Source organism: Marmota monax, unplaced genomic scaffold, assembly GCF_021218885.2.
Source record: "Marmota monax isolate L192 unplaced genomic scaffold, Marmota_monax_Labrador192_F-V1.1 WCK01_AAM20220418_F8-fsc00109, whole genome shotgun sequence".
Lineage (NCBI taxonomy): Eukaryota > Metazoa > Chordata > Mammalia > Rodentia > Sciuridae > Marmota > Marmota monax.
The window spans coordinates 4,835,727-4,851,710 of NW_026695229.1; the positions used below are offsets into that span (position 1 = coordinate 4,835,727).

Below are 15,984 nucleotides of genomic sequence, written 5' to 3' on the forward strand. Positions count from 1 at the left end.
GATACAAATGGAGGATTATAGTGACTTAAATGCCACCCAGTTGAAGCTGGGTGCTCTCACGTTCTCTGTAGTTCTGCTGTACAAAGAGAAGACAGCATTCCCCAGTATAATTACCATGGTCCTCTGTAAGGTTACTCTGCAGGGGATCAGGGTAAGAAATAAAACCATTGAAATAATATGACTTTTTGAAGACCAGTAAGAATAATTTTATAGGTTACTTTTAAAACAGAAATAGAGGTCTGAATTGTTGAAAGTGAGAGCAAAACGTTGTGGGGAGACAGCAAACAGGTGGGTAAGAGGTATGTATGGTGATGATGCTATTTTTACTTTTTCAGATGTCAGCAATGATGTTCTCCAGTATAATGAGGCACCTAGCAGTGGGGACTCCACTCTAAGATGCATATCCTTTGCATTTATTCCTTTTTCCCTATTTAAGAAACCTTACAAAACACTGATAGAGGCCCAGAGTCATTCACGACCGAAATGTGCAAGTTTCAGAGAACCTGAGATGAATTTATGCTACTTTAACCATCAAAGAATCAAAAAATAGAACTTCGGTCTGTGACAAAATTAAAACATGAGGGAGATGGATCTCAGCAAGGCCTATAGCCTCTCTCATCCATGTGAGAAGCCAGGCTGAGTTTCTTTGCATAATAACACAAGCTAAACCAAGTAACACAAGGAAAACCAAAGCCCAAACCAAATATTACTTTGCGAACTGGCACTGTAAGATTTTCAGAAACAAATTTCAGATTCAAGTCTTTCGTAATGTAATGTACAAAGACACAAAGAGTCTAGTTAACTTAAAACTGAAGAAAAATGTGTACTTTCAACTTATTTTGAGATGTTAACATATGTGTCTTTCAGAGGTCAAGGGAAGAGAAAATATGGAATCTTGATGAATCGATATTAAACTTGGGTCTTAATCAAATGTGCTTGAAATTAATGTTTTTATCATCTACTCCTATGGATTTCTTGCTGTTATTTTAACTGACATCAAGGAAGGGACAAAGTACAAGAAAAACCTGGTTAACAACAAGAAAAATATATGTGTGTGTATATATATACACATATATATTTGTATAATACACATATTTATATATATATAAATTTTCTTAGCGTCTTAAAAGTAAATTTATGGCAAATTTAATACTAGCTTAAGAGCAACAAAGCCCAATTATAATTATCTTGCTGGGAAGAGAAATTAATTAAACATCCCAGTGATAAAGACACCATCAGCAAACCTAGAATAAACACACACTGGAGAAGGAGAGGGGCTTGAAATAAAGGGGAAGAGAAGGGGAGGCAATATTTAGCCCATCTGTTCGGACAGTAATGGACGAGGTAGTCTTTTCAAGAGTACATGGAGTGCATTACACTGGAAATGAGACTACCTGGCAGGCAAAGTCAGCCAAGTTCCTAATTCTCTTCTTCAACTTTGTGATTTGCTAATGTGAAACACATGTCTCCCTTTTGCACCAAGTTCAAATAACTCTGGAATTCCAACCGTGCAGCTCAGCGACTGAACCAGAACAAGGGGAGAACTTGTCAGGATTTAAGAGCTTTCAGCAAAGCCCTTCAATTGCAGCCAGCACCCTATTCCACGGAAGGATATCAATTATAGATAGTGACTTGCTTTAGCAGGCAGTCGGGACTGTCAGACACTAGATAGACAACCATGAAGAATCATGAATCTTTCTATTAACTGTAAGAGGGGGAAAAAGAATGGGTCATGGCTATAAATAAGGCAGAGCATCAGAATGGTTTAACACCTTGCCTCTTGGTTGTATGTAGCATGAAAATCAACTAATTCAGGGAACATTTTCTCTCCAAGGAAAGCCATGGGAAAAGAAAGGGTTAATGCTTCCCCGGTCCCTAAAAAAATGTGAGCTTTGTAACTGGTATTTATTCCATCTGCCACCAAAGTAATTAGGTGGACTTGAAGTAGCTGTTCCTTCAATGAACAAAATTGAAAGCACCTATTCTATCCTAGGCCACCACTAATGCTACCAGATACCCTATGAGCAGTAAGGTACCTGAGCGCCACACAATGTGAAATCAATTTAAATACACAAATTTGGAATTTTCACACTTCCAACATGAGTAAAAAGGTGGAATATGGGCCGGGGTTATAGCTCAGTCATAGAGCACTTGCCTAGCATGTGTGAGCACTGGGTTCGATCCTCAGTACCACATAAAAAAAAATAAATAAGTAAAATAAAGTTATAAAAAAAGGTGGATTATAAGTGATATGAGCTAGTGTCTTTATTTAAATTATAATTTGTAATTTATTTAATTAAGTTTACCTACTCATATAATTTAGCTCAGACTAAAATTAATATCATGAAGATAACACATAGGACTTTTTTCTAATCCTGACATGAATTTCTTCCAGCTGACTTGGAAAAAAAGGAAAATCCACTGTTTATATTTACATTCCTATTTTTAAACAGTTTCCATAAAATAGAAAACATGATAATCATTCACTTTGCAGTTTAAACAGCCATTCCTTAAAACAATTCAGATATCTCTAGGCAAACACCATAGGGACCTTTTGTCACTAGCTTAAATACAAATACTTGCAATATTCAAGGTCTTTGAAATACTTTCACATCTGGGCAGTTAAAGGGTTAAGCTCCTATCACACTCTAAAAATGTTACCCTAAGCCCAACCTATCATGAGAAGCCCAGTTCATTTTAAATGTAGACTTATTTGATAATTAATCACAGGAACACAGTGCTCTTTGGAAACTACAATGACTTACACTCCAAAAAAGCATGCTGAGACTTGGTCATCCCTCAGACCCTTAGGAAGATTTTTTTCCCTGGTGCTGGGGATCTGATTCAGAGCCTTGTACATGCTAAACATGTACTCTACCATTGAGCTACACCCCCAGGCGCTCAGAAGGATATTTTTAAAATCAAGCAGCACAGCACCCATCTTTTCTGTAACAGCAGCTTTGACACAAATGATTTTCTTCATTTATTCATTACATTAATGGCATATGAGACTATCTCCTTATTAAAAAAAAATACTCCCTCTCCCCTTTAGTATTACAATGTCTTTGTGGTTTCCTTAAAGTGGACTGAAAGAACAAAGAGTGATTAAGTCAGACTTTGTTTAAAAACAATATTTGCATCAAACTAAATAGAAAAAAGTCAAATCATGTTCATGAAAAAATGAGGAAATACACCTGAATTAAAAACAGTTGACTTTCCAGTTTTCATCTGTGCTCAGAAAGCTATCATTCTTTCCATATGATTACAAAGAGACATGATTAAAAAGAAATGAGGGGGACAAACTGCTAATGTCATGCTAAATCCTCAAAACACCCTGAATATAACATTTCTCATAACCTGGCAATCCATATATTTAAACAACTACATAACTGCAATGGGATATATTACATGGGGTGGGCTAAGTTGCAAAAGACACACTTTCAGACTTCATGCATTATATAGGTATAACACAGTGAATTCCACCTCTATGAGTATCTATAAGGCACCAATCAAAAATAAATAAATGAGTGAAAGGAATACCAGTAGAGGAGAGGTAGGAGAATGGAGGGAGAAAAGGAGGGAAAGAGAGGGACATCAGGTATTGAAATGGAGTAAATACAATTCTGTGCATGTGTTTGTCAAAATGAACCCAACTATTATGTATAACTATAATGCACTAATACAAAAAATGTAAGAAAATAAAATAAAAAACAAATACAAACAAAAAGAAGATTGGGGTTAGAGAAAAAGTGCAGTCCTAAGCTGACACATCACACCTCCAATCACGTGAGAAAGAATGTTAGGATGGAAGAATGTCCTTTCTTAGGTGCTTGAGCACAGAGCAAGGCCTGGAATATAAGTGGTCTGAATTGGTTATTTTACTTTTGTTGCTCTTATTGCCATTTGCTTTTCTTGTAATTATTTTCAGAGAGGATCAAAACAAGGGAATAAAAATAATGGACAAATGTTTAAAAAGAGCTCATGCAACCCATGAAACATGTCAGAGGGGCTTTATAATTTCAATGTTTAAGTAAAGAGAGTTATCAAGAAATATGTATCAAATTAAAAAAAACAGTTACTGTGAAAGAATGGATAGTATTAGTGTGTATATGTGTGTACATGTGTGTGGGGGGGGGCACAAGTGTCAGAGAGACAATCACAACACATGCTCTGTCAGATTTTCCACCATATTAAAGCTTAAGAAGCTGCCCTGCTTGGTAAAGCCATCCTTAATGCTTTAAGAACCTTGCACTTCTGCACAAAAGTTGTGTGAGCCTGTATCTTTTTATTCTGGATGTTCTAAATGCCCTTTTACGTCAGTTGTCCTCGTTTCTACCTGCCAGAGAGACTTTGCTGGCCTTCAAGAAAGTGTCAAGTATCAAGAAGTACTGGAAAATGAGGTAATGGGTAAGTGGGTGTGTGCACGCATGTGTGTGCGTGTGCGTGTGTGTGTGCACACACACTACATTATCTGAAATAATACACAGGAGAGACATCTGAACCTGGTTCTGTAGGAGATGTAGTTCTCTATCTGACCGCCATGTGGTTTTTAAAAACATTTAAAAACACATACGACCTTTTCCATGGAACTATTAACCCCACAGGTCAAAAATTATGGAATAACTTACTGCAAATGTTTACCTAACTTCAATAGAGTAGGAATTGCTACATAGAATAAAGGGATATTCCTTAGGCTGTGAGGGTTTGCAAGAGGGGCAAAAAAAAAAAAAAAAAAAAAAAATGGAATCCTACCCCTACCATTTTTTCTATTGCTACCAGGTCTTGGAAGGGGAATCAAAATTGGTTAAAAGGTTAATAATAATTCATGTCCAGCTTACTATTACTCAATAACCATCAAAGTCGCTAACTCAAAATAGTGTTTGCTGGCTTACAGGATCAGAGTCATTACACTCTCTATTGAAGACTTTATTGAATTTTCCACTAAGCTTTAGCTGACTGAACAGGTCAAGCACCGTGGCTCAGAGTTTTCTTTATTCTCAGAAAGTCATAAACCCCCTCCAGTTTGCAACGCAGCTAGCTAAGAAACTTGACTCAGCGCAGGGTCAGGGAAGCCGACCTCCATGGAAAGGACACATGGTTGGAAGACCCAGTTCCTGAACACTGCTCACTTACGTGCACAAGTTGATCCTGGGTGTCAAACTCCCTTGTGCAGCCTTCCCAGTGGCAGTTGGTCTCATAGATGACTTCAGGCTCCTGTTTGCTCTCATCTTTGTCCCCTTCCTCCTTGACTAGCGTTGTTCCTTCTGGCTGTTCCTGAAAAGGTAGGGGGTTGGGAGAAGAGAGCAAGAGGGAGGAAAAAATCAGACACAATGGGAAGAAAGACAAGAAGGGAAAGCAGAAATTTGATTTGGATTTGTCTTCCTCCTGATGTAATTTTTCAGGGAAAATAAAGCAGAGTCCTGGTCTATCAGCTGGGTTTTGTAAACTCACAAAGTCAAAGACCTGGAATCATTTGTGTGCATATTTTCAGATTTGTCAAACACACCTTTGGAGAGTTTTTTAACTGGTGCTTTAAGACAACTACCCAAATCACAGTGAGATAAAAAGTCAAAGCCAGGGCTGGGGATATAGCTCAGTTGGTAAAGTGCTTGCCTCCCATGCACAAGGCCCTGGGTTTAATCCCCAGCACCACACACACCAACAATAATAACAACAAAACAACCTAAAATGTCATCTTTAAAAAAACTCAAAACAAAACCCATAAGAGAAGTCATTAAATTAGATCATATAGCCTTTTTACTCCAAAGACTGGTACTTCTACTTTGGTTGTTTTCAATCTTTTCAGTATATTAATCTGTCTATTCTTATATTTTGCAATTCAGGGTAATTTACTTCTAAGTCTCTTTTCCCTGCTGTGAGAGGCATTTTGAGGGATTACATCTTATTGGCTAAGCCTCTGGCTTCCAAGGACATGCTGGTGATCCAAGGCCCAAGAACCATAGCACCTCATGCTCTGGGACATAGTCCCCTTTCTAGTCTTCTATGGCACCTTCCCAGCAAGGTGTTACAAAAAATAAAAAAAGTTTCCAGAATTCTGGGAAATTATTAGGCCTGTGAATTTGAGTCCAAGCCCAGATGATAAAACTATTCAGGTATTCAGGTATATTCAGCAAGGTGGTTATCTAGCAAAATGTATGAGGGAGAATAGATTTCAAAACCCACATCACTGGTTCATTCCATCCTCCAAGATCTCACTGAAGAAGAAATTTGGTGCAAAGCAGTTTGAGATTTGGACTGAAGCAGCCTGATGATAGCAAGATCCAGATTCTGTGGACATACAGACTCTTGTCCAGTTCACACTTTGGGAAATTAACATTTGAGCTCCTTCCCATGTCAGGCACAAGAACACATGAGATGGTCTTTGGGGTATAACCCACACATGCTTCAAAAGAGGCTAGAGACTAAAGTACTAGAAGTAGTACAGAATCTAACTAGTCTTAGGTAGCTCATGTCTTGATCCCTCCTGGAAGTAGCAAATTCAGAAGAAAAAAAAAAAAAAGAACATGATCAGTGCAGGGAATATCAGTAGCTCTGCTCCAGCTTATGCTTGGGGCAGGAGCTCAGTAAGTCAGGTCCAGGGTCAGGGATAAGAACTGAATCCTGGTCATATCTGTGGTCAGCAACAAATGAATCCAATCACTGACTTTCTGAACTATAGCTGCCTAAACTCCTAAGCTGTCTCAGCTATCAAGAACATAGACCCCACATAGCTTTCTGCGTTGCTCATATTTGTTTTTGAGTTAGAGAAACGAATTCATTCACTCTATAACTGGTCTTTGATCAAGCACAGTAAGTATGGCCAAGTCCAACAATACAGTGGATGAGAAAGTGCTGTGAAAAGACACCAGGCAGGAAGGTGGAAACTGAATGGTCCAGGTGTCCTACCTGCTGCCCCCGCGCCCCTGGGCTGGGGAGGTCTTCGTCAGGTTTGATCTTGGACCGTTTATTGTGCATCGGGTCGCCGGTGCTGCTCACTGCAGACTCACTTGTGGGCTTGTTCTGCTGGTCACATTTGTAGGACCAAAGACAAAAATTAGTTTTTGATCAATGAAAGGGACCATAATTAAAACCTGCAACTGGAGACAAGCAGGCTTATTTGGTAATAGAGCAATGACGCTGATAATGCCCCAAATCCCTGGTGATAGAGTTCAGACAATGTGCTCAAAGGCAGAGGATATGTTCATGAAGCAGCTCTTCATTTTTGATTCACGAGTATAAACTCCCCATGGCTTTTCAAAACTCTTCTAGCTTCTGATAGAGCTGGGAACCTAGGTTTTCAACAAGCACCAGTAGCTTATTTCAAAAGAAAAAAAACTGAGAAGACCCCATCAGGAACCATTTGTGAAGTTCTTAATTAGAGAGTCCAGAGTCTTCTGCAAACAAATATCAGAGTGGCAATAACAGTGGAGGGAATGGCATCATTGTATTCTTATTCTAGTGTATAACATGGTGCTCAGTAGAAGGAGTAGATGTGGCTAAATGAGAGCTATACATTCATGAAATCTAATTTATAATAGATGTGGCTTATAGATGTTGCCAGGTCAGAGCATGGCCTTCAAAAAAAAATGACCCTTGAAAAAAATGACTCCGTGGAAGATGCTCTTGCTTACTGAGGGGCATATACAGAGCATGTTCATTAAGCTGAACAATACACTCCTGGGTTAAGAAGACAGGATGCCGGGATAAAGCTGTGAGAATGCCAACATCTTATGGTGATAATGGCTGAAATGGTGGCAAGACCTTTCTTCTGTTGACCAACATGGATAAGCTCATGAAGCTGTCTCTCTCACCTGTGAGGACTCAGAAGGGCCGGAGCTGACCTGGACTGGGTTAAGAACTGTAGGGATCCCTGGAATAGGCCTCTGTGTTGGAAAAGTTGGGGCGGGGTGAATGAGTGGAGGGCTGTGTCCAAAGGCAGAGCCTAAGCTTTGCTGTCGACTTAAGATCTGTTGATGCATATGGAGAGAGACGGGTGCAGACGGGTAGGTGAAGCTCAAGGCGGGACTGTATGGGGAAAGATAAAAAAACATGACCATCACTTACGCTGACCTCAGAGACTATCACAAATACACAACATCTGCAGCTTTAGACCAACAATGGTACCAACCCAAATCATATGAGGTCTGTTTAAATGAGAAAATAGAAATGATTGCTGCCAAAGATCTGGAAAACTTCCAAGAGCAAGATGACTACCGAGAGGAGACACGTATGTGCATGTGCACATACCCGCAGACCTGAAATAAGATTCTGCAAAACGGAAATAAAAGGCATCAGCTCAATAATAACTATTTATTGCAATAACAAACTTTATATAAAAAAGAGAATGGGCGACTACATGCTTTATAGTACTTTTATGGGCTCTGCGTTCCGTATGTTCCTGTGCATGAAGCAATTCCTTTAATCTTAGCTCACACCACGCGCTTTCATATGTCTCCAGATCTTATTACAAGAGGAAAGAAAATCAATTGGTTAAATGTGTTTTGAACACCATGCTTGTCATATCACTCATTTGTTTGTAAAGATGGAAAGCTTGGTTCATCCAGAATGCCACCTAAAGAATTTCCATCAGCGCCGTCTGGTTACAGAAGCTGATGGATTAACCTCTCCCCACTGAAATCGGTGATCAATGGGCTTCGATGGAGGAATATTCCAATGGGAGAGCACAGCTCCCTCCTCTAGCTAAACAGCATTAAATGTCTATTACAGCCCATTATGCATGCTAATGCCTGTCACCACTTTATTATGCCACAGTATCTCAGGCTATGGTAAGTTCCGAAGAAGCTCTGCTATTACCTAAAGATTTCCCGACTAGCAGGCAGTGGTAAATTGTTCTTTGTGCCAGCCACAGTTTAGGAATCAAATCCTCTTAAAAGAAAGAAGGGCTCTTGAGGACTTTGCCAATGGCTTAAAAATGCATGAAAAACTAATCATTGCATTCATGGAAATTTCCTTTTTAAAAAAATAATCAGTGAAAAAAAATTATATATGTAGCTTCCTCTCCTGCTGTGTAATACTCAGAAAGAATCAGGGTTTCTTGTAATGTCAAAGGTAGAACTCATGCAAATTTCCAATCTGGTGGGTTAATTGCTATTGCTGTTAAGCATATTAGCTGAGAATAAAATAATTACAATAACAAAATTCAGACCATTTCAACAACTTTAAGTAATAATTCCAGAGATATACTCTGTTCATTAATGTGACTCTACATTTTTGCCTATTTGACTACAATCCATAAAAGGCAGCTTCAATGGGATTACATTACTATTATTCCTACAGAGAACCTTCCATTACAATAGCTTGCCCATTTAAGACTGAATATCATTAAGAATACCCTAGGAGAATTCCACCAGGCTTTGAGGAACTCTCTTTTCATTCTGCATTGTATTTCTTTAATAAAGGAAAGCAGAAACATGGTGAAAACAGTCATTGTTCACAGTAAGTTAGGGAGGAATCAGTAATAATATTCCGTTTCTGCAGCGCTATAGTTTCTGCCAGTGTTTCCAAAAGCAACCATGAATGATTACAGCAAGACTTAGCTAAGGTAGCTGTGTGGATGATTGATAGGGCATTAATCAAAAGATGCATATCTGCCTCAGAATTTGTTCACAAGCTTTCTTCTAATAGCTGATTTCATGTTCACTGAGCTCTATGCCAGTTTGTCCAATTTATTTTTCAGTGTACAAGCCATTCATCAAAAAACGCAATGATTTAACACCACCCCCTTCCTTTGGGTGAATGGGTATTACTAAGTGTGTAACTACCTTATTCTGTTCATTAAAGAAACAAAAACCAAAGGACCCCACTTCATGTATAATTACAATGTCACGCAGACTTTGTGTGAACCTTGGCACGCCTTTCCAGAGTTCCAGGGTTCCAGACTATCAGACAGACTCAGAAAGCAGTCCCAGAAGGTCACTGACACTTCTAATTTGGCGAGGCACAGAATTTGGGGCTTAAAGAAGTTAGTACCTGATCAGGAATCAAGACCATTAAAAAAAAACGTTTCACAAGGCAGAAAATTCCCTTGGTTTTTATATACGAGCAATTCATAAATACTGATTGCCAGACAGAGAAGGCACCTTTTTAAAAAGATGCAGGAGAGAAGCCAACTGAGGCTCAACATTCCCACAGTTGTTCCCTAGGTTGTCAGTATTCCTTGTCCTCAGGGTGACTGGACAGGAGCTGCAGCACTTTCAGCATACTTTGGGAATGTCTCCTTTCCTTTGGTAAAACCAGGTGATGGAAATAAACATGCTCTAAAAAAATCCTCTTCAACTAATAGACTGCAGGCACCATGAGGGCACACATGGATCTATGATTTTCAGCCTTCCCAGCTTATACATAATGATGCAGCAAGTAAAACAAGCACTTCTCTGCATACAAAAAACTGGGCAGAGAGGCACCAGGATGCCTTCTCTTAGCCCCAAAGAGCTGCCACTTGGCTCCTGGGAGGTGCTGCAGATAGGAGAGCTGCTCAGCTCCAGATTGCAAAGCCTGTTTAGAAATAATGGTAGAAGAGGAAAGCTTTTGGCTGGGGAGTCAAAACTCCTCTGTTCTCATAAGCTGCCTGAGGAGTTCTCAGACTGTTTTCTAAGGAAAGAAGCAGAAGATGGACCGTGATTGGGCACACCACATGGGATACCAAGAACAACAGACAGAATGCCCTTTCTATAAATGATGCCTCCCACATGCACCCTCTACTCTCTTGAGAAAAATGTGTGGGGGGAGAAAAAAGCATCTGAGCGTTTCTGGTGATTGAGGGGTAAGGAAACTCAAGACACTGCCTGTTAAGCTCTACATCCAAGTGAGGAGGGCCACAGAAGAGGGGAGTCCTGCACTCTAACAAACTCTTGCCTCTCGGCACAGTAGCATTTGGCATTTGCTATGTTCCCTGCTTAGAACCTTTGCTTCCATAGCTACTTCCTTTTTGTCATTTGGGCTTCAGCTCATGCATCACCTACATACAGAGGTCTTCTTGAACCAAGGCCCTCATCAAAAGCTCCTCAGAGCTCCATCTGCATCTCCCTGCCACATAGATGTTATCAACTTTGGAGGATTCTTTTCTCATGGTGGCTGGCACACAGCATTTTCGAAAATTATATTCTTTCTCTCCCCTCCTAGAAAGGAAGGCCCAGATGAGCTGGGTAACGAACGGCACGGGACACATAGCCGGTACTCAATGCTGAATCTGTAAGTGACTGGATATCTTCCTCAGTACATTCATTTTCCTGTGCTGTTGCAACAAAGGACCACAAAGTTAGAGACTTGAAACAGCACATGTTATCCAGCATCTTACAGATATCAGAGGTCAAAAACGGGTTGGCAGGTTTGTATCTCCCTTACCTCATCCACATCTTTGAGAGGATGCTCACATCCCTTGGCTCAGAGCTTTGCCTCACTCTGATCCTCCCTTCAACTAAGCCTGACCCTCCTGCTTCCCTCTTAGGAGGACCCTGTGATCACCTTAGAGCCACCTAGATAATCCAGGCTAATCTCATCTCAAGATCTCTAGCTTCATAGCATCTGCAAAATTCCTTTTAGCATGTAAAGTAATGTATTTTTCACAGGTTCCAGGGATTATGATGTGACATCTTCAGGACCGATCATTTTTCTGTCTAGAAATAGTTATTTTTTTTACTTGAGAGAGAGGGGTTGGGGGGGGGGGGAGAGAGAGAGAGAGAGAAAAGCAACCACTTTCCCCCTGAAAACTACAACCAGACATCATGCCTATAAACTAGTGTTACATCATCAAAGCTAGTGTCTAAATTCACTTCTTCCTATAGCATCTCAGCAGCTCAGCAAAGACTTTGCAGATTACAAAGAACAGAATTAAAAAGAAAAGGTAAATTCTACCTTTAAAGGCCCTGGGTGGGGAAGGGGGCCTTCCTAAATAGTTCATGTATTCATTTCACAATTTCCTAGACACATAAAGTATTAATATTGTTGAAATTTTTCATAACTCACTACTCTCTCCTCTTCAGATCTAAAACGATTTAACACTGGAGTCTAAAACCTAAGTATTACAACCTCAAGACCGTCCCATTGGTCACCTATTCTTTTCTGAGTTACTTGATGAAAAATTAATTTTATATTCTGATTCTGAATTCTTTTCATTCAATCATTAAAAGTAATGTTTAAAAAACTATTTCTGTAGTCATCTTTTCTAACTAACTACAAGAATAGTAGAGTCCTTTAAGAAAAGAGTGACATTTATAAAAATGTGACATAATTGTTAGTCTTTATTTCATCAATAAGACCTTAGGAAGAAAGTGTTAGATGGCCCAGACCATCCCTAGCACCATGCTAACCGAATCATGGGCCCTGTCAGATAATGGTCCATTAAGGAAGTGCCAAGGGCATAAAATTCAGGGATTATGGTCCTGAAGGAACTATTAATTAGGAATATATGTTCCAAAAGTCCCATCCTAGATACTGTTTACAGCAGAATTTGGAGAAGTTTCTAGAGATAAGAGTTCCTTGAGACACACTTTGAGAAACACTTATCTAAAATATTAGTTTTAAAGAGGATAAATTAAGTATTAACTTACCCTTTATTTTACTAAAGAGTAGAAAAGAAAACAAATGTCTATTTTAGATCTCTGACTATCAGAAAAGATTTATGATCGATGGATTGTTTAAAGAGGCATTTCACTGAATACCATGATGCAGATGCAGAATTCTGGACTTCTCTATTTAAGGATAACTGCTCACAGTTACATAACTGCTCCTCCTTTATGTTCAGCTCAAAGCTGAGTTCCCAGGGATCAACCACCTGCATCTGAGTGGGAAGCATTTCTGTTTTCCACAGATTTAAAAATATAATTCTCAAAATTTCAGTCTTTTTAAGAAAGTTATGATTCGTATTTATTTATTCTCTATAAAAAATCAGAGGTATAAAGTTTTATCAGTACCCATTTACAAAGTGTGTTTCTGTTTTACAAACTAGGGCTGAGAAACAACTCAGTGGCAGAGCATGTAATTAGCATATATGAGGTCGTGGGTTTGATTCCCAGCACACATACCCCAAAATTTGAAAATTGGGCTTTAGTTCTTAATTTTGCAGTAAATAGTATAGGAAAGCTTCGCTTATGTGGAAGTCTCCTGTGGGGAACCTCAATAACTATCCCCAACTGGACTAACTTCGAGGTGTAAGCAGAAAGGAAGGATGATAAACTACTAAAATAAATACCATAAAATCTACGCACTGTATTTCCATTAATTCAACAAGTTTTACCTGAGTACTAGCTGCATATCCCATTTATTTTTCCAAAGAATAAAATAATCATTCTAACTAGAAAGTTATATATTAATTATAATCAGTACATAAAGCTTTGAAATACATAATTATGTTTGACTTTCACAACAAACATTATTTTTTTCACACAAATGAAGTGATGTGAATCAACATTTGTACAGAAGTCCTTGTGATAGATCTGTAAACCAAATTCATATTTAATTCCTGGAGTGTATAGAAGTAGGGACACTAAAAGTTTATATTGTAGAAAATTGCTCTTTAAACGTTTATTTAAAATATAAGCATTTCAAAGGCACTAATATTCAAAGCAAGTGAATAAAAATCAATTAAAGTAGCATATGAAAAAAATTCCATAATGTGTTTTTAAAATACTTCAGCAATTCTACATATGGTGGGTGGTTGAGGGTGGGGGATATGCTGGGTTCCTTAATAATCATATGTAATGCAACACAATGGCTTGTTGAAGTCCTCTGTATTGGAAGAGAAAATGGAGCTGATTGTTTTTACTTGAAAACGAAAAATAATTGAGAAAAAAATCAGATGTTAAGAGGCTATATTACCTAGTTACTGCACACTTAAAGGTTAAAGCCATTATTTTATTTTATTTTGTTTTATTTTATTTTGGGTACTGGGGATTGAACCCAGTTGCACTTGACCACTAAACCACATCCCCAGCCTTATTTTGTATTTTATTTAGAGACAGGGTCTCACTGAGTTGCTTAGCACCTCACTTTTGCTGAGGCTGAGCTTGAACTTGCAAACCTCCTGCCTTAGCCTCCAGAGCTGCTGGAATTACAGGAGTGGGCCACAGCACCCAGTTATTTTATTATTTGAAATAATTGCAATCCACAGGTCAATTTAACCCTCCACTAAAATAACAGTTTTCCCTTAGAGTTTTCATGGACTATATCATATAATAGCAATGCTAAGGACACTTTTTTTTTTTTATTTCTTTGTTTGTTTGTGCCAGGGCACAGTATACTTGGGGTGTGGGAGTAATTGAGCAGTAAGTCTTCCACATCTTTTATCTACATTTGCTTCCGCAGGAAGGCTCATCAGTTTCCAGATTCATCTCTGGAATCTCTCCATGATCTAGAATGGCCTGCACAGAACTAGGCAAGCATGCAACTGATTAGAGAACTAAGCAACAGCAGACCTCTAGTGGGAACTCAGGATTGCCCAAATCACAAAGGCACCAATCTCTTAGTCCATTGGGAAGAAAAAAAAAAATAGGTGGCACCTCTGTATTAAATGTAAAATCAACTCTACCTACTAGTCACCTATAAACATATTTTTTTAATTGCCTTGGTTGGTAAATTTGTTCAGATTTAGATTTTTCTTTTAAAACAACATTAGAAGAAACTTATATGCAAACTCATATGATCATTTTAGGTTAGGACACTAGGATTAAGAAATCTGTGCCAAATGACACTCAGTTTCCTAAAGGCTCAAGAATTCGATGGTGCTATTTGCTTCTTGGTATCCAGTCTCTTTTATTAATCCTTTTACTCATGAAAGTATTGGAGGTGAAGTCAGGTAGCATGAAGGTAACATGATGGCACCACAACTTCAGAAATTCAAGAAAAGAGGGGTCAGGGAGAGACCATTCTAATCAAAACCAAACTCCCTAGCCACTCTGTGGTTGTTGTACTAATTCGGTCTTCCACTTTCTGGTTACAGCTGTATTAGAATAGGATTGATTGTACAACAGCTGCCATTCAAATAACAATTCTTTCCAGTTTTGCAGAGAATGGGCCAACAGCTACCATTATTGGGGTATGGGTAGATATAGGCACTTACCCATGCACCCAATGTGCTATCATTTTGGAGGAACAAAATAAAGCTTCCACTTTCATTCATAAAAATACCCAGGGCAAGTTTATTGGAAAACCCAGCCCAGTCTCAGTAGTAAAGAGCATACATATAAAGACCCACACACTCACAAAATGAATAAGTATTCCAACATTTACTTCAGGCATACACACTCTGAAAAGATTTGGAGAAAAATGCACTGGGCTTTATATTATGAGAGTGTTATAAAAAACTAAAAGCTGCTGGACACAGTGGCACTTGCCTATAATCCCAGTGACTAAGGCTAAGATTGCAAGTTCAAGGTAGCCTCAGCATCTTAATAAGACCTTTGGCAATGTAGCAAGACTCTATCTCAAAAATAAATAAATAAATAAAAATAAAAAGGGGCTGGGATGTAGTTAAGTGGTCATGTCCCTGGGTTTAAGTACTAGTACCACAAAAAGAAGAAGAAGAAGGAGAAGGAGAAGGAGGAGGAGGAGGAGGAGGAGGAGGAGGAGGAGGAGAAGAAGAAGAAGAAGAAGAAGAAGAAGAAAACACTAAAAAGCTACTTGCCATTGAACAGACAAATAAAGACCCCCCATGAACATGATGATTTCATATGATATTCATGTGATATACTCTCCAGTGAGATCTGGCTCAAAACATTCAAATCATGTAATTGATCATCCATGTAAATATAAGGATAATCAATTTCTTGTAAACATCATTGGATATTATTTTTCTGTTACAAATAGTTCTTCCCACCTTCCTCTTAGCCAGCTTCTCACATTTGAGGGATTCTAAGACAGAAGTAAGTTGGCATGGAGAATAAAAAGAGGAAATTCAGGGGTAGACCAACCAGGTTGAATTTGTGCCTCAACTACTTATATAGTTGATTCACCCATCTCTCGAGCATC

The 15,984-nt window shown here is 38.7% G+C and overlaps 1 protein-coding gene across 3 annotated transcripts in view; it reads right to left on the reverse strand.

Annotated features, from left to right (window-relative positions):
• Gli3 (GLI family zinc finger 3) overlaps positions 1–15,984 on the reverse strand; it is a 273,879-nt gene that overhangs the window by 62,571 nt on the left and 195,324 nt on the right. For 2 of the 3 annotated variants that reach the window (XM_046437870.2, XM_058576864.1), the window contains 3 exons: positions 7,812–8,025; positions 6,907–7,023; positions 5,134–5,274 (listed from right to left, as the gene is read on the reverse strand). In XM_046437870.2, coding sequence (XP_046293826.1) covers positions 5,134–5,274; positions 6,907–7,023; positions 7,812–8,025 — 472 coding nt within the window. The remainder of the gene's footprint in view (positions 1–5,133; positions 5,275–6,906; positions 7,024–7,811; positions 8,026–15,984) is intronic. The other variant, XM_046437871.2, reaches the window with a different exon arrangement.